Below are 19,458 nucleotides of genomic sequence, written 5' to 3'. Positions count from 1 at the left end.
CCGTGGCTACAAGAGCAGGTCAGAGGCTAGGAATCCTGCGACGAGTAACTTACCTCCTGACTCCTCAAAGCCTGTCCACCATCTACAAGGCACAAGTCAGGAGTGTGATGGAATACTCTCCACTTGCCTGGATGGGTGCAGCTCCAGCAACACTCAAGAAGCTCGACACCATCCATGATCAAGCAGCCCGCTTGATTGGCACCCCATCTACAAACATTCACTCCCTCCACCACCGGTGCACAGTAGCAGCAGTGTGTACCATCTACAAGATGCACTGCAGCAACGCACCAAGGCTACTCAGGCAGCACATTCCAAACCCACGACCTCTACCAACTAGAAGGACAAAGGCAGCAGTTACATGGGAACACCACCACCTGCAAATTCCCCTCCAAGTCTCACACCATCCTGACTTGGAACTATATCGCCGTTCCTTCACTGTCGCTGGGTCAAAATCCTGGAACTCCCTTCCTAACAGCACTGTGGGTCTACCTACCCCACATGGACTGCAGCAGTTCAAGAAGGCAGCTCACCACCACCTTCTCAAGGGCAATTAGGGATGGGCAATAAATGCTGGCCCCACATCCCATGAAATGAATATATATATTAAAAAAACTACTGACTTCAGTGAAAAGAAAGACAGAGCTTGCATTTCTATAGTGCCTTTCACCAGCTCTGGACATCCCAGAGTGCTTTAAAACCAATGAAGTATTTTTGGAGTGTAGTCACTGTTGTAATGTAAGAAACGTGACAGTCAATTTGCGCACAGCAAGCTCCCACAGCCAGTAATGTGATAATCGCTGTTTTAGTGATGTCAGTTTTTTTTATTCATTCATGGAATGTGGGTGTCGCTGGCCAGGCCAGCATTTATTGCCCATCCTTAATTGCCTTTGAGAAGGTGGTGGTGAGCTGCCGACTTGAACCGCTGCAGTCCATGTGGGGTAGGTACACCCACAGTGCTGTTAGGAAGGGAGTTCCAGGATTTTGACCCAGCGACAGTGAAGGAACGGTGATATAGTTCCAAGTCAGGATGGTGTGTGGCCTGGAGGGGAACTTGCAAGTGGTGATGTTCCCATGCATCTGCTGCCCTTGTCCTTCTAGTTGGTTGAGGTCGCGGATTTGGAAGATGCTGTCTAAGGAGCCTTGGTGCATTGCTGCAGTGTATCTTGTAGATGGAACACACTGCTGCCACTGTGCGTCGGTGTTGGAGGGAGTGAATGTTTGTGGATGGGGTTGCCAATCAAGCGGGCTGCTTTGTCCTGGATGGTGTCGAGCTTCTTGAGTGTTGTTGGAGCTGCACCCATCCAGGCAAGTGGTGAGTATTCCATCACACTCCTGATTTGTGCCTTGTAGATGGTGGACAGACTTTGGGGAGTCTGGAGGTGAGTTACTCACCGCAGGATTCCTAGCCTCTGACCTGCTCTTGTAGCCACGGTATTTATATGGCTATTCCAGTTCAGTTTCTGGTCAATGGTAGCCCCTAGGATGTTGATAGTGGGGGATTCAGCGATGGTAATGTCATTGAACGTCAAGGGGAGATGGTTAGATTCTCTCTTGTTGGAGATGGTCATTGCCTGGCACTTGTGTGGCGCGAAAGTTACTTGCCACTTATCAGCCCAAGCCTGGATATTGTCCAGGTCTTGCTGCGTTTCTACACGGACTACTTCAGTATCTGAGGAGTCGTAAATGGTGCTGAATATTGTGCAATCATCAGTGAACATCCCCACTTCTGACCTTATGATTGAAGCAAGCAGCTGAAGATGGTTGGGTCTAGGACACTACCCTGAGGAACTCCTGCAGTGATGTCCTGGAGCTCAGATGATTGACCTCCAACAACCACAACCATCTTCCTTTGCACTAGGTATGACTCCAGCCAGCGGAGGGTTTTCCCCCTGATTCCCATTGACCTCAGTTTTGCTAGGGCTCCTTGATGCCACACTCAGTCAAATGCTGCCTTGATGTCAAGGGCAGTCACTCTTACCTAACCTCTTGAGTTCAGCTTTTTTGTCCATGTTTGAACCAAGGCTGTATTGAGGTCAGGAGCTGAGTGGCCCTGGCGGAACCCAAACTGAGCATCACTGAGCAGGTTATTGCTAAGTGCTGCTTGATGGCACTGTTGATGACACCTTCCATCACTTTACTGATGATTGAGAGTAGACTGAGGGGGCGGTAATTGGCTGGGTTGGACTTGTCCTGTTTTTTGTGTGCAGGACATACCTGGGCAATTTTCCACATTGCCGGGTAGATGCCAGTGTTGTAGCTGTACTGGAACAGCTTGGCTAGGGGTGCTGCAAGTTCTAGAGCACAGGTCTTCAGTCGAGGAATAAATATTGGCCAAGACATCAGAGGGAATTCCCCTACCTTTCTTCGAAATAGTGTTGTGGGATCTTTTCCAAGCAGTGTGATACATGGATGATGGGCGAAACAGGATCAGGCTGGGCTGTGATGCCTCCCAAGGTCAAATTTCCCATTGACGATTATTGTTCAGATTTGTAAGGAGAGTAAGATGGCCAGTGTTTGTACAACTCTAACCAAGCTAGAATTGGGAAAGGGGAGGTGTTAGGGGTAAAATTGGGATGGGAAAATGTAATAATAATGTAGAGTATTGCATGTTCTTTGAACGAAGGGGTTCTTTATCAAATTAAGGATGGGCTGGACAAATGAAAGTTGAAAGCAGTGCTGAGGTTTTTGGATGGCAATGCCCACGCTAGTCGCTCACTAAGTGCTTGGTGCTGAATGTTGAACTTTAATCTTACAGGTAACAAGAGTAACCTGTACATGGAGGTGTTAAAAGATGTTGCAAGCTTATTGGGAGGAGGAAATACAGAAGGAAAAAAGGAACTGGTCCCTGTCCTTGCAAAATCGGATATCAAAGGTTCCCAAAGCATCCATTCTGTCATCTCCAGTCTGATGGAGGGACTCAGAACTTTGAGCGCTTTACCGCAGAAAAATCTGCCGTCTTTTCTTACCAAACGTACACTAGACAGTAAGAGACTGTCTGCATTTCTGTACAACATCTCATTATATTTACAAAACAACGATCTCCAAGATCCAGCAGATGAAGGTGTCACGTTGAATGTTCTTGACTCCGGAAGAGTGGAAGTCAGCTCCCCACCCAGGGCCACCCTGGAATTAAAGAACCTGTTCGTATCTTTGCGGGCCAGCAGGAACCTGGACAGTCTGATGGAACTCCTACAAAGTACCTTGGACTTTGTCACTGAGCATCAGCTGTTCAGTTGGTTTTTCCAAAAGCAGAACTGGGAGGTCATTGTTGGTCTGATTGAGACGATTTCCCAAACATTATTAAGTGGGTCTTTTGGACAAGCCAGTGCTAGTATTCAGGAGTTAATCTGTTCACTAACAACGCAGAGTGATTGTGGCATCAATGTGGATTGGCTTGAAAGTCTAGGCAAGTTGTTTGACCAGACAAACTGGAAGTCAGTGGTCAGTTTTCAGTCCTACGGTCCACCTCCTAGAAATGAAAGATTCCGACCGTGGACTAGGCCTCCAGAGTCTGGGAGCAATGGGAATCCTAACCCGCAAAGCTTAAACTCAGAGAACAGTGTCAACACTGTGCAGAGTCTGCTTCAGATTCTTTCAAAGCCCAGTGGCAGGAGGAGTGGGTCAGAAGGGGTGCTTTCAGCTAATCGATCCCAAAGCACATGGGGTGAGGAAGCCTTATGGGGTGGCCTGGAAGAACTTAAACAGAATATTTTACGAAAGGTCGGGACATCCGTCTATAGGAACTTCAAGAGGAAAGTGTCACGAATGACAGGCTCTTTGTTAAAGGAAGTTTCGTCAGTTGTTGGAATTCCTCAATCAGATCATGATGGCAAATGTTCTGTAGGTAAGTGGTGTTTCACCAGAGGTTATCTTGTCATAGAATAATAGAAATTACAGCACAGACCATCCGCTCTATTCATACTTTGCTAATCTTTCACCAAATCTTTTTCTGTTCTTCATCCAATTCCCTTTGTAATGACAGTCTCTGCCTCCATAGTCCCTTGTGGTAAAACTTTCTCTGTTCTAATAACCTCCTTTTGAAAATATTTTGTCTAATTTTTCCAAATCGTTTGACTTTGCAGCACTCTCTCAGTAGTGCACTGAGAGCCTGGATTATGAGTTCAAATTTCTGACCATCCTAAATTTGTGCCGTCTTGGTAATGACTGACCAAATAGTAGACATAATTTATTACTGTTCAGCCTCTCAGATCTTTAACAACCTCAATTAGATCCCGCCTTAATCTTTTCTTTTTTTTTAAATAAAGGCCTCAATTTTTTGATCCGTGTTTCCTAACTATAATCTCTCATTCTCCGTTTCATTCTAGTGTATCTTTGCTGTAATCTTTCCTTGGCTCTGACACTCTTCCTATATCTGCACGCACGAGCTGTGGCTCCAGAGGGGAGCACTGTCACCTCTGAATCACAAAGTTCTGGGTTCATGTTCCACTCCAGGGGTTGAGCACCAAAATCAAGGATGACGCTCCAGTGCAGTACTGAGTGAGTGCTGCACTGCTCGAGGTGCTGTCTTTCAGTTGAGACGTTAAACTGTGGCCCCATCTGCTTGCTCGGGTGGGTGTAAAAGGACCCTTGGTGCTATTTTGAAGAGTAGGGGAGTTCTCCCTGGTGTCCTGGTCAATATTTATCCCTGAATCAACATCACAGAAACAGATTGTCTGCTCATTATCACGTTACTGTTTGTGGGATCTTGCTGTGTGCAAATTGGTTGCCACGTTTCCCACATTATAACAGTGACTACATTTCAAAAGTACTTCATTGGCTGTAAAGCGCTTTGAGACATCCGGTGGTTGTGAAATGCAAGTCTTTTTTTTTTCACGTGGCCTAACCACTGTATTTCATGATATGGAAAAACCAGTTTGACCAAAGCTTTAAATCTCTCTCCTTTCTTACAGGAGATCTCAGACAACTGCTGTTGTGGTAAGTTTACTTCTGCTGTTCGGCTTTTTAAAAAAAAACACAAACTTGACTTGTCTGTCAACTCAGCCCCTCCAGTAAAACTACTAACACACCCTCCATCCTGATATTCCACAGTAGCTTTGAAGACAGAAACATGAGATCCACTAAAATGAGAAACTAGAAATGTAAAACGCAACATAAAAAAGGGATTTCACTCCAGGGCCAGAGCCTAAATCCAGGCCTGGCTGGAGCAAATGGACCTTTCTGATAGGCCGCAAGACTCTACTCGCTTCTCTCCGATCCATTATCAGTGACAGAAACTTCACACTTTATGCCCTCATAGTGTGGCATTCTCTCTCTAACCCCTCACCACCTTCAAAAGCCTCCTTGAAACGTACCTTCTTTGGCAGTTCCTTCAGGCATCTTCCCGATCCTATCGCCTACCTGCTGCTTGGCATGTGCCAATTCCTGCAGTGAAACACCTTGGGATGTTTCCCAAAAGGTGAGCTCCGCATAACTAAGTAGTTGTGTCAAACATTACTCTTTCGTGTTTGGGACTGGAACTATTGTCACGCTTTGAGAGGCAAGGAAAGACTGTTCAGAATAAATAAGCAGGCTCAATGAACAGAACATAACTACCCACCTCATACCAGTTTAGGGTTTTTTGGGTTGCTTGTGTGTTAAGATCTTGGAGTTTTTTTGAGGTGGATATTTTAAGGTTGGAGTTAGTAAACACCATTATGTTTGTTAGTGTTTTCAAAGATATATTTTTGGGGGAGATGGTGGTGTGGTGGTAATGTGACTGGACTGGTAATCCAGAGGCACAGGCTAATGCTCTGGGGACATGGGTTCAAATCCCACCACAGCAGTTGGTGGAATTCAAATTCAATTCATAAAAATCTGGAATTGAAAGCTAGTCTCAGTTATGATGCCATGAAACTAACATCAATCTTTGTAAAAACCCACCTGATTTACTAATGTCCTTTAGGGAAGGAAATCTGCTGTCCTTACCTGGTCTGGCCTACATGTGACTCCAGGCTCTCAGCAATGTGGTTGACTCTTAACTGCCCTCTGAAATGGTCTAGCACGCCATTCAGTTGTCAAGGGCAACTAGGGATGGGCAACAAATGCTGACCTTGCCAGCGATGCCCACATCCCATGAAAGAATTTTTAAAATTCTTCTTTCATTAACATTTGCTTTTTTTCATTTATGAACAGCAGAAAAAAATGTCCCATTTCTCCCTTGTTCTCGACTCCATTGTATTCTTGTATTTGCATCTTGTGCATGTCATTTGCATATGCAAATTATTCACATTGACCTGCAGAGGAACCCATTGCAAAGATGCCCCAGTCTGTTTCCATTCAGAATCTTACGATCTGTCTCTCTGCTTGTTTTATATTTCAAATCTAGGGGGATCAGGAACAACATCTCGTGGAACACTCCAATACTGGGCTTCAGCTCACAAGGATTTTTGACAGAAACACCTTTTTTATCCTGTAGCCGGTCAGGTGACAAAGTCCGAGCTATGCAGAGAAATTCCCATAAAGTCTCCAAGAGAGCTGATGAGGATGTTAAAGATGAGAATGACTTTCCCTCTGCTGGCATTCTGGAGGCTGTTTGCAATGATTCCACACCCAGAATTCCAGGGATTTCCAATTTCACTGTCTATCTCTACTGCAACCTCTTCAATCAGACCACAGCCAAGACCCAGACACCCCCAGATCTCCGAGCCGCCTGCTCAGATGCTGCCTGGTACTTTTCTGCAATTGAGGAGGATCACTACTGGGTTCAAGTCTGTAAGCAGTTTTACACCTCAGAATTCAACTCCACTGTCTGCAGTAACATCTCCCTGTTGAGTCAGAAAGACTTCAACCAACCTTGGATGCTCCAGCTCTGTGCCAGGCTGCAGAGCGGGTCAAGGAAAGTTGGCACCTTCGCCAATAATTGCGACAGATTGTCCACGATTGCAAGCGTAGGTCCAGAAGATATCCAGAGGTGTGTTCTGGCCAATAGTATAGATTATATCCGCAAACTTTGCTCCAATGAAACCTTCCTGAAGAGTGTGGATGGAAACAGGAGGCTTATCATTAATCTTTGCAGTCAACTAAATGGATTGAAAATGGAAATGATTGAGGGTGATAAGAATGGTACTGATTACATCAACCATTTTTGTTCTCAAATGAGGTTACTGAATAATCTCAGTGTGTTTGAGCCTTGGATTAACGGAGTCTGTTCATGGTTATCTACGAACTCAAAAGAGGCAAATCTTGTCAATAGCAAATGTGACCGAATATTTCAGGGTTCGAATATTGAAATGGATGAGGTTCAAGAATGTATCCTTCATCTTGGTGTTGAATACATCAAGGAGCTTTGCTCCGATGGTACTTTTCTGCAGAATCTGACTGGAAGTAGTGGCTGGAGTAGTCTTCTCTGCACACACACCATCGGTAGCTTAGAGGGGCTGCACGTTTCAACCAGCAAGTGTCATCGATTGTTTGAGGTTCCAAGTGTCACCATCAAAGATTTGCAGGAGTGCATCTTTGCGAATAGCACAGCCCACATTCACAATATTTGCTCTAATGGGACATCTCTAAAAGTTGATAACATGACTTTGTCCTGGTTAATCCGTTTTTGCGGTCTCCTTGATCAGGTGAAAAAGGAGCTGAATTCTTTAATTGTTGGGAACCATCCATTAATATGCGATTACAAAACATGGTCCTACAAAATGTTCATCAATGGCAGCCTTCTAGAGAGCTGCAAAGATCGGGACAGTGAGGGGTTAAAGGAGATCATTTGCCAAAATGCTACTCTTTATTATTTAATTTCACAAACACACCCTTGGATTGTAAATTACTGCACAGCCTCCAGTGCACCACAAGACGAGGAGTGTTTTGTCCGACAGTTGCTTGACAGGCTTCCAATAGCTTGGAGTTTCAACACAACTCAACTTTGTAAAAATCCAACTGCTTTCCTGATGGATCTCCTTGACCGTTTTCACCAGTGCGATGATCAGGCCTTCAGTTGGATTTCTAACGCCAACCATATTCTCCGAGTCTTCGATCACATCCTGGATTTGTCTAGCCTCGAGCGCAGTGAGGAGGAGTTCCAAGAGCTTTTGAGCGAAGCCATTCTTCTCTCCAGTTTATCGGACAATGCTTCATTCTGGGCAGCATTTAATCCCAATGCTTCCATCAGTATTTTACAAACTATTGACAGCTACTTGAAGGAGGAGACAAATGGAGCTCTTAAAAATGACCTTCTCAACTGCTTCAGTGTAAGCAATAGGTAGATCAAGTGTTTCCAACCTACCATGTGAGTGCTACCTTGAATAAACCTCCCCTTATCTTTCTCTGCTGTAAGAGAACAATTCCAGCCTCTCGAATCTCTGCACAAAACTGAAGTCCCACGTCCTTGGTAACATTCTGGTAACCTCCTGCTGATTACCACCTACCGCTCTCCCTCAGCTGATGAGTCAGTACTTCTCCATGTTGAACACCACTTGGAGGAAGCACTGAAGGTGGCAAGGGCACAAAATGTACTCTGGGTGGGGGACTTCAATGTCCATCACCATGAGTGCCTCGGTAGCACCACGACTGACCGAGCTGGCCAAGTCCTAAAGGACATAGCTGCTAGACTGGGTCTGCGGCAGGTGGTGGAGGAACCAATACGAGGGAAAAAGATACTTGACCTTGTCCTCACCAATCTGCCTGCCGCAGATGCTTCTGTCCATGACAGTATTGGTAGGAGTGACCACCACACAGTCCTTGTGGAGACGAAGTCCCGCCTTCACATTGAGGATACCGTTCATCGTGTTGTGTGGCACTACCACCGTGCTAAATGGGATAGATTTCGAACAGATCTAGCAATGCAAAACTGGGCATCCATGAGGCGCTGTGGGCCATCAGCAGCAGCAGAATTGTACTCAACCACAATCTGTAACCTCATGGCCCGGCATATCCCCCACTCTACCATTACCATCAATCCAGGGGATCAACCCTGGTTCAATGAAGAGTGCAGGAGGGCATGCCAGGAGCAGCACCAGGCATACCTCAAAATGAGGTGTCAACCTGGTGAAGCTACAACCCAGGACTACTTGCATGTCAAACTGCATAAGCAGCATGCAATAGACAGAGCTAAGCGATCCCATAACCAACGGATCAGATCTAAGCTCTGCAGTCCTGCCACATCCAGCTGTGAATGGTGGTGGACAATTAAACAACTAACTGGAGGAGGTGGCTCCACAAATATCCCCATCCTCAATGATGGGGGAGCCCAGCACATCAGTGCGAAAGATAAGGCAGAAGCATTTGCAACAATCTTCAGCCAGAAGTGCCGAGTTGATGATCCATCTCTGCCTCCTCCTGAAGTCCCCAGCATCACAGATGCCAGACTTCAGCCAATTCGATTCACTCCGCGTGATATCAAGAAACGACTGAAGGCACTGGATACTGCAAAGACTATGGGTCCTGACAATATTCCGGCAATAGTACTGAAGACCTGTGCTCTAGAACTTGCCGCGCCCCTAGCCAAGCTGTTCCAGTACAGCTACAACACTGGCATCTACCCTGCAATGTGGAAAATTGCCCAGGTGTGTCCTGTACACAAAAAGCAGGACAAATCCAACCCGGCCAATTACCGACCCATCAGCCTACTCTCAATCATCAGTAAAGTGATGGAAGGACAGCAGATGCATGGGAACACCACCACCTGCAAGTTCCCCTCCAAGTCACGCACCATCCTGACTTGGAACTATATCGCCGTTCCTTCACTGTCGCTGGGTCAAAATCCTGGAACTCCCTTCCTAACAGCACTGTGGGTGTACCTACCTCACATGGACTGCAGCGGTTCAAGAGGGCAGCTCACCACCACCTTCTCGAGGGCAATTAGGGATGGGCAATAAATGCTGGCATACCCGGTGATGCCAACATCCCATGAATGAATAAAATAAAATCTCCTCTGTACCCTCTCCAAGGTCTTGACATCATTCCTAAAGTGCGGTGACCCAGAAATGAACACAATATTCTCAGCTGAGGCCTAACCACTTTTGGAAGATATTTAACAACCAATTATTAACAATGCTTCCAGTCAGATTCTTCAGAAAAGTACCATTGGAGCAAAGCTCCTTGACTCCTGGCCATCCAGGCCTCAGGTATTCAATCCGATTTTCACCCTTAATCCTGATTTGTCCGGCTTGAATTTTACGACGCAGTTCCCTCATTGGCTGATAAATATCTTCCAAAAGTGGTTCGGCCTTAACTGGAGTACTGAGTCCAAGTCTGGTCACCACACTTTAGGAAGGATTTCGAGGCCTTGGATAGGGTGCCGAGGAGATTTACCAGAACGGGACCAGGGACTTCAGTTATATGGAGAGATTAGAGAAGCTGGGATCGTTCTCTGTAAAGCAGTGAAGGTTAAGGGGAGGTTTCATATTCTGAGGGGTAAATAAGGTGAAACTGTTTCCACTGGCAGGAGGGTTGGTAACTGGAGAACGCAGGTTTAACATAATTGAGAAAAGGAGCAGAAGGGGAAATGAAGAGGATTTTCTTTTACTCAGTAAGTTGTGATCTGGAATGATCTGCCTGAAAGGGTGTTGAAATCAGAGTCAGTAGTAACATATGTAAAGGAATTGGATAAATACTTGCTGGGGAAACATTTGCAGAGCTATGGGGAGGGAACGGGGTAATGGGACTAATTGGATAGCTCTTTCAAAGAGCCAGCACAGGCACAGTGGGCCGAATGGCCGCCTCCCGTGTTGTAAAATTCTGTGAAATCCTAATTTATAACCTCAAGATTGGTTGTTAGCAGCATGTTGAGACATACAGGAATTAATGGGAAAGAACTTGAAGATTATACGTCACTCCCCCAGGTCTATCATCAGCTTGTGATGATGCTGACAGTAACAGCAAATCAGGCACCCATTCCGTAAATTTAAAACAAAATGTTTGTGAAGATTTTAAGAAAGACAACTGAAGCTTGAAGCAGATGGTAATATTTCACTAACTTTCAATAACTTTGCTCCGTAAGCTGGACAATGAATGTGTCTCCTCAACAGCTGGGTATGCTTCACAGCAGGCATGACTAACAATACCCCAGGGAGTGTGTGATCACTTCATAGAATAACCTGTCTGAATTTAGATTAGCTGCAGGGTGATGGAGTTTAGCACAAAATATTAGATCATTTTCTGAAGAAGAAGAAAGAGACACTTGCATTTGTATAGCACCTTTCACAATCTCCGGACTTTACAGACAATGCAGTGGGGTCACTGTTGTCATGTGGGAAACGTGGCAGCCAATTTGTGCACAGCAAGATCCCACAAACAGCAATGCGATAATGAGCAGATAATTAGTTTTTGTGATGTTGACTGAAGGATGAACATTGGTCCAGGACATCGGGGAGAATTCCCCCGTTCCTCTTCGAAATAGTACCCTAAAATCTTTTATGTTCTCCCGAGAGGGCAGACAGGCACCATGATTTAACGTTTCATCTGAAAGATGAATATGCACAACGATGGTAACATTTTATTCGACCGCACACCTTGCATGGTCACTAACATCCTGTTCCTTCCAAAGGCACTGATTCACGCTGGGGTCCGGGGAGCAAACCATCCCTCCAGTACCTTTCCCAAGCGTTAATCTTTTATGTGTGAGCATAGGTAGCATGTAGTGGCATGAAATTCGACCGGGGGGTGGATATCACAATCCTTTTTGCATCTGACGTTTGCGTATATGCACTTTGTCGCAGGTGTCACTTGTATAGGTGCAGCGGTGATGCCTCTTGCAGCCAAATAGTCCAGCAATGTTCACTATCTCGTCTCACACCTAAAGAATGAGGTGCCAGAGGACTACTTGTACACAAGGAACTGTATCCCGGAATGCATCCGTGCCTTCAGAAGGAGGAAAAACCTAAAGGGAGAAAATGTAATTTCTGATTAAGGTTTCCAGTCTCTATTAGGCAAATATTGACATAATTTTGTCTATTTTATCCCCACAGCCGGTCCTGTGGGATATGTTACAGAGTGAAGATGATTCACCAGCTCTGAAAGTCCTTTTTCAGGTAACTGAAAGAAACAATTTGCATTTCTATAGCGTCTTTCACATCCTCACGATATCCCAAAGCGCTTTGCAGCAAATGGATATTGAAGTGTAGACAAACTTGGCAGCTAGTTTGTTGACGCAGACATCAGTCAGGGAAATAATCTGTTTTTTTGTGATGTTGATTGAGGGATAAATATGGGCCAGGACACCGGGGAGAACTCCTGAAATAGTGGTCATGGAATCTTTTACACCCACCTGAGAGGCCAGACGGAGCCTCCGTTTATCGTCTCATCCGAAAGACGGCACCTCTGTCAGTGCAGCACTCCCTCAGTACTGCACTGAAAGTGTTAGCTTAAATTTTAGAAGGGATTGAACTCATAATCTTCTGACTTAGCGACGACAGAGCTGCTCACTAAACCAAGCTGATATCTGGGTGGCTGAATTGGAGGTTCTTCTATCCCTTCCTCCCTCATGTGTTTATCTATCTGCCCCTTAAATGCCTCTCTACTATTCACCTCGATCATTGTAGACTGTAGCCGTTGGTCAGTCCTCTGAGGCCTCGAATTTCCTTTAATATGGAGCAGATCCTTCTTTTCATCTCCTGTGTCAATGGCATATAGACTGTCATCTGTCCTTTCAATGGCTAACAAGTTCCCTCGGACCATTCACCTAATAAGAGCTTCTTAGACTCAAACACTCAGTGAGGTAGTCGAATAAGATTGCTCAATAAGATCCCTAAAACTCACTTTCTGAGTAAAATCATCTCTAAGCTGCTCTCTCTCTCTCTCTCTCTCAGATGATCACAAAATTCACACAAAAGTCGGTGGAAAAAAAGTGCAGCTTATCAGTAAACTACTAGCATGCACAGCAATGCTTAGTTTGATGTGAGGAACCTTTAATACAGCCACTTTAATCATTCAAGGGAGTCTTAAATTATTGAACGAATTCCTGTTAAAGTATTAAAGATGTTGTGGGATAAATCACAGTCTGGTTTCTTTCCGTCTCCCAGTTTCCACCATCCCCTCCTGACGACGCCAATTCTGGTTAGGCTAAGGCGCACATGCTATATGTGTGTGTGTGTGTGTGAGGGAGAGAGTGACTTCAGGCTATTCAACAACAGAGGTCATCACAGTTGAAAGCCTGTTACCATCCTGATGCACAGGCACATTCCAGCGGCAGAGCACTGGCTGTTGCTCAGGAATGGGGCAAGCCTGGATTTTATATCCCCCTCTCCCTTGACCCCAATTACAATGCCCCTCCCCCACCATAACCGGGCTATTTAATCCTCAGACCAATGGCTTTGACTGGGGGCTGAGGGACACATTGCACAACAAGCCACCTGAGATTCACAAAGAAAGAGACACTTGCGTTTGTATAGCACCTTTCACAACCCCAGGGCATCCCAAAGTGCTTTACTGCCAATTAAATACTTTTGAAGTGTGGTCGCTGTTGTCATGTAGGAAACGTGACAACCAATTTGCGCACAGCAAGATCCCACGAACAGCAATGTGATACTGATCAGATAATCAGTTTCAGTGATGTTGGTTGAGGAATAAATATTGATCAGGACATGGGGGCGAACCTGGAACTCGCTGCCCACGAGGGTGGTGGAAGCAGAGCTAATCAATAGTTTCAAAAGCAAATTGGAATGAGCAGGAGTGACCGGACTGCTCTGTGGAAAGCTGGCACAGACTCAATGGGCTCCTTCTATGCCATAAATGACTCTTTGAAGTAGTGCCATGGGATCTTTTACATCCACCTGAGAGGAGAGACAGGGGCCTCTGTTTAATGTCGCATCTAAGAGTCAGCACTGCTGAAGGTGTAGCACTCCCTCAGTACTGCACTGGGAGTGTCGGCCTAGGCTCCCAAGCCTCTGGAGTGGGATTTGAACCCACAACCATCTGTGTGAGTGCGGCCCACTAAGTCACCATTGACACAGGTGAAGCGGAGGTGGAGCATGGGCAACCTCTGGCCAGTCCTAAAAGCCCTGCAGTGTAGAGTATGGGAATGAAGAGTGAGGATGGAAATGGTTAGGAATCCAGTTACAATAATAATCCCGTCTCCAGGTGTTCCCTTTTTTTGTTCCCAGGAATATCTGCAGATGCCTCAGGAGAATTTGCTGAAGCTCCTTATGTCGGCTGAAAGTGACACGGTTAAGAAACTGCTCTCTCACATGCACAGGACGTGGCATCAGCTCCAGGTGGGCACAGAGTGGGGCAGCAGTCAATCAGCTGGCATGGGCGCACACACACAAATTATTTGGAATAACGCGCTGCTCGCTGACCTACACTGGCAGAACCTCGTTTTTAAAATGCTCATCCTTGCCTCAACTGCCTCCAAGGCCTCGCCCCTCCCTATCTCTGTCACCTCCTCCAGCCCTACAACCCTCCGAGATCTCCGTACTCCTCCAATTCCGGCCTCTTGCACATCCCTGACTTTAATCGCTCCACCATTGGCGGCTGTGCCGTCAGCTGCCTGGGCCCTAAACTCTGGAGTTCCCTCCCGAAACCTCTTCGCGTCTCTCTCTCGCAACAACAACAATTTGTGTTTATATAGCACCTTTTAACGTAATAAAATGTGCTTAGGCGTTTCACAGGAGCGTAATCAAACAGATTTGACACCGAGCCATAAAAGGAGATATTAGGACAGATGACCACCAATTAAAGATTAAAACCGGGGATGCTCAAGAGGCCAGAATTAGAGGAGAGCAGATATCTCGAAGGCTTGTGGGGCTGGAGGAGATTACAGAGATAGGGAGGGGAGAGGACATGGAGGGAGTTGAAAACAAGGATGAGAATGTTAATCTGGAGGTGTGGCCAGACTGGGAGCCAGTGTTGGTCAGTGAGCACGGAGTGGGGGAGCGGGGGTGCGGGTAGGGTGGTGATTGAATGAACATGATAGGACACTGGAGGCAGAAATTTGGATGGTTTGAAGTTTACAAAGGGTGGAAGATGGGAAGCCGACTCGGAGAGCACTAAAACAGTCGAGTCTTAATGAAAGTGTGGATGAGGGTTTCAGCAGCAGATTGGCTAAGGCAGGAATCTCTGCTGGGAAACAAGCATATGTGAATTCCAGCTGAGCACAGAATCGGGCTGCACTGTGACAGTCCCTAAGGTCGAATAGCAGAGGCCACTGCACAAATAACAGAAGCATGATCTCAAGCGCATTCTCATTCCCTGGAGTAAAACATACTTGTAATGCCCTAGCTACTAACCTGAATGTTTGACTGAGAGGCAATTTTCTCTGTATGCGGTGTGACCCTCAGTCAAATTTTCTAGATGTTATATGAAGAGTTTTTAACCTTCTTCCTTTTCAGGTTTCCCAGAGAGATGAACCTGCCCTCGAGACCCTCACAGCTGCCTTTTTGCACAAGTTTCCCCGAGTGACCCCTGACCTCTTCGTGGACCTGTCACAGTTCATTCCCTTCATGACTGTATCTGACATCCTGAGTTTTCCCGTCTCGCTCCTTCTGAATGACAGCGTGTGAGTTCATCAGCAAAAGGTGTGACAAATCCATGCTCTGTTTGTTTACTTTAATTGACTGAACACTTTCAGCTCCTCCTGTGCTGGCTGGGAACCAGGCCGGTCATTGTCTCAGCGTCACAAGGTGTCACTCGTGACTCAGTGGGTAGCAGTCTCTCATCACAGTCAGAAGCTTGTGGCTTCAAATTCCCAATCCAGAGACGTGAGCATAGAATTCAGACAGAAACTCCCAGAGCTGAGGGAGCGCTGCACTGTCAGAGGGTCAGTACTGAGGGAGTGCTGCACTGTCGGAGGGTCAGTGCTGAGGGAGTGCTGCACTGTCGGAGGGTCAGTGCTGAGGGAGTGCTGCACTGTCGGAGGGTCAGTACTGAGGGAGTGCTGCACTATCGGAGGGTCAGTACTGAGGGAGTGCTGCACTGTCAGAGGGTCAGTACTGAGGGAGTGCTGCACTATCGGAGGGTCAGTACTGAGGGAGTGCTGCACTGTCAGAGGGTCAGTACTGCGGGAGTGCTGCACTGTCGGAGGGTCAGTACTGAGGGAGCGCCGCACTGTCGGAGGGTCAGTACTGCGGGAGTGCTGCACTGTCGGAGGGTCAGTACTGAGGGAGCGCCGCACTGTCGGAGGGTCAGTACTGCGGGAGTGCTGCACTGTCGGAGGGTCAGTACTGAGGGAGTGCCGCACTGTCGGAGGGTCAGTACTGAGGGAGTGCCGCACTATCGGAGGTGCCAACTTTGAGATGAGATGTTAAATCGAGGCCCCATCTGCTCTCTCGGGTTGATATAAAATATCTGTTATCACTATTTCGAAGAATGGGGGTCCTTCTCAGTGTCCTGTCCGATATTAATTCATCAACCAATGGAACTAAATCATTATCTTGTTGCTGTTTGTGGGATCTTGCTGTGTGCAAATTGGCGTTGCTTAGCTTACAACAGTGACTACACTTCAAAAAGTACTTCATTGGCTGTGAAATGATTTTGGACATCCCCTAAGCTGGTAAAGGCGCTATAGAAATGCGAGCCTTTTCTTTCTTGTAGGACAGAGTGCCTTGAGCAATGAGCCCTCACACAATTTCATCCATAGTCCATGGGCCATGCTCCAGTGCACTCGGGGCCTGGCCCACATGAGGTGCCCCTCTCCCACCTGAGCCCCTCTCCCCACAATGACTCCTCTCTCTTGCTCGCTCTCGATCTCGCTCTCGCTCTCTCTTTTCTCTCTCTCTGTCTCTCTCTCTCTCGCTGTCTCTCTGTCTCTCTCTCTGTCTCTCTCTCTCTGTCTCTCTCTCTCTCTCTGTCTCTCTCTCCCTCTCTCTCCCTCTCTCGCGCTCTCTCGCGCTCTCTCTCTCGCGCTCTCTCTCTCGCGCTCTCTCTCTCGCGTTCTCTCGCTCGCTCGCTCTCTCGCTCACTGTCTCTCTCGCTCGCTGTCGCTCTCTCTCTCTTGCTCTCTTTCTCGCTCTCGCTCTCTCTCGCACTCTCTCTCTCGCACTCTCTCTCTCTCTCGCACTCTCTCTCTCTCTCGCACTCTCTCTCTCTCTCGCACTCTGGCTCTCTCTCACACTCTCTCTCTCGCTCTCTTTCTCTCGCTCTCTTTCTCTCGCTCTCTTTCTCTCGCTCTCTTTCTCTCGCTCTCTTGCTCTCGCTCTCGCTCTCGCTCTCACTCTCACTCTCACTCTCACTCTCACTCTCTTTCTCTCGCTCTCTCTCTCTCTGTCTCTCTTGCTCGCTCTTGCTCTCTCTCTCTCTCAGTCCCCTACTATGGACTCAAGTGGGGAGGAGGTGAGTGGGGGTTCTCTGCCGAAATTGGAGCGTGTGGGTAGGTCAGGGTAACGTTTGGGAATCCTTGCCCTGTCCGCTCTCTGTTGGTAACTGCCCTATAGACCCAGGTGACCATTGTTCATGTGGGAGCCTGGTTATCGATTATCGTAGAATCATAGAAAGCTTAAGGCACAGAAAGAGGCCATTTGGCCCATTGTGTCTGTGCCGGCCGATAAACGATCCACCTATTCTCATCCCACCCTCCAGCACTTGGTCCGTAACCCTGCAGATTACGGCACTTGAGGTGCATCGTAGAATCATAACAGTACCACACAGAAGGAGGCCATTCACCCCATTGTGCCTGTGCCAGCTCAGTGATATCATGTGGCAGATTCCAAACTAGTGGTCAGCCCAATGATATTGGTCAGGGCTCCCTCACTGGGTTTGAGTTGGGGGAAAGATGGGCTGAGGTTTGTGCTCCAGACTGCCATCCAGCGCCTCCTGCTGGAAGGTGTGGTTGTGGACGACACATGACAAGAGTAGCCACCGAAGCCTTCCATAGTTGAATAACCCACCATGGAGCATGGTGCCTGGGTAAGAAGGACTCGGTCTCCTGAGAAACTACCCCAGCATGAAGGGAATGAAAGTTGCGGATATCAATCAGCAAGGTAAATCTTCTCTGCATTGAGTTATTACAGCCAAAAATCTCCCCCCCCCTCCACCCCCCAACCCAACCCACCGACTCATCCCACCGACTCGACCCACCGACTCGACCCACCGACCCATCCCACCGACCCGACCCACCGACCCGACCCACCGACCCATCCCACCGACCCATCCCACCGACCCATCCCACCGACTCGACCCACCGACCCGACCCATCCCACCGACCCATCCCACCGACCCATCCCACCGACTCAACCCACCGTCTCAACCCACCGACCCAACCCACCGACTCAACCCACTGCACACTGACTGCTACTCTGTCCCTTGCAGTTTGGAGGCTATCAGGGACCACAGCTCCAACATGAAGCCCAGCCAGAAGAAAGCATTTGCCAGGAGACTTATCAACGGCAACACCTTTGGGGATGTGGAGTCCTGGCCTCCGTACTTCCTGAAATCCGTGCAGCCGTTGCTGCCATATTTACCGATTTGTCATTTTCAGCAGCTGACTGCCGAGCAGGTGAGGTGGGGATGGGGGGGTGATGAAGGGCACCGCGCATCATCCCTGACCTTTCTCTCTCGGGCGCTGACTGACCTGTCTCTACCTGAAGGAGGACTCGCCAGGGCCTTGCTCCCCGGGACCGTGGATGCTTTTCCCTTTCCATTCCCGAAATTCCGCAATGCCGACTGTCCTCCTCACCCAAGTAACATTTCTCCGTGTGCAAGTCGAGGCAGCAACTGTCAGCAAGCTATTCGGCCTTGGGGTGCAGCCCATCCTCAGCGACATATTCACTGGATGGCAACCAGGAGTGGGAACTCACCCCCAAATGGTGGCCTATTGTCGCACCCCACTTCCCCTCTTTTCCCCCTCCCCGCCCCACCTCCTTCCCCTCCCAGGTTCCCATTGCTGGTGGGTACCCTGATTGTAACCCCTGCTGGAAAGTGTGCATCAGTAGATATTGGAGTCAGGTGTGATGCCCTCTATAGTCAAGCAGCTTGTTGACGTTCACTGGCTGAGCTCGCATCTCAGAAAACGCCATTTAGCTGAGGCAGTTGCCAACACAACATCCCAGCAATGTCATCGTCTTCGTGAGAAGAGGAACAGGGGGAAGAGACAAATCTATTGAGTTCAACATTTCCACTACAATTCCTCTTTTCAATTCCAGCTGATTTCAGTGATCGATCTGTTTGTAAACAGCAGTTTGGATCCATCTCGGGGCAGGCACATGATCCGGACCATCCTGAATTCCAGCAGCAGACTGACCATGGGTGAGATCAGAAGGTAATGGTTCCTGGGGCGGCGGGAATGTCAGTACGGCAATTATCATTTAGCTGGGATTCGACCTTCCTCTAAACTCTCGTTGACATCAATAGCCACAATTTTCTTAGTTCTTTTACGCCCCTCTCGTTCTCTCCCTAGGACCCTGACCCATGATCGGGTACAGTTCCACCCACTATGCTACTCAACTCTTCCCAAGTTCTTTATGCATGAGCAAGAACAGTTGAGGATCAATAGACTATTTAACAGTGGTGGGCATCACCACTCAGTTCAACCCTGTCATGCCTCTGGTATCTGTATTCTAGACTATTCCAATCCTCTCCTGGTGAGCT

The 19,458-nt window shown here is 47.6% G+C and overlaps 1 protein-coding gene across 1 annotated transcript in view; it reads left to right on the top strand.

Annotated features, from left to right (window-relative positions):
• Positions 1 to 2,907: 2,907 nt before the first annotated feature.
• LOC137350546 (stereocilin) overlaps positions 2,908 to 19,458 on the top strand; it is a 67,530-nt gene continuing 50,979 nt past the window's right edge. Inside the window, exons 1-9 of the mRNA XM_068015204.1 lie at positions 2,908 to 3,844; positions 4,911 to 4,935; positions 6,326 to 8,189; positions 11,907 to 11,969; positions 14,040 to 14,161; positions 15,242 to 15,433; positions 18,181 to 18,367; positions 19,014 to 19,129; positions 19,268 to 19,451. Coding sequence (XP_067871305.1) covers positions 2,908 to 3,844; positions 4,911 to 4,935; positions 6,326 to 8,189; positions 11,907 to 11,969; positions 14,040 to 14,161; positions 15,242 to 15,433; positions 18,181 to 18,367; positions 19,014 to 19,129; positions 19,268 to 19,451 — 3,690 coding nt within the window. The remainder of the gene's footprint in view (positions 3,845 to 4,910; positions 4,936 to 6,325; positions 8,190 to 11,906; positions 11,970 to 14,039; positions 14,162 to 15,241; positions 15,434 to 18,180; positions 18,368 to 19,013; positions 19,130 to 19,267; positions 19,452 to 19,458) is intronic.

The sequence above is a fragment of the Heterodontus francisci genome, chromosome 35 (assembly GCF_036365525.1).
Source record: "Heterodontus francisci isolate sHetFra1 chromosome 35, sHetFra1.hap1, whole genome shotgun sequence".
NCBI classification, from domain to species: Eukaryota; Metazoa; Chordata; class Chondrichthyes; order Heterodontiformes; family Heterodontidae; genus Heterodontus; species Heterodontus francisci.
The sequence above is the reverse complement of the archived record's forward strand: the minus strand, read 5'-3'. Positions and strand labels throughout refer to the sequence as shown.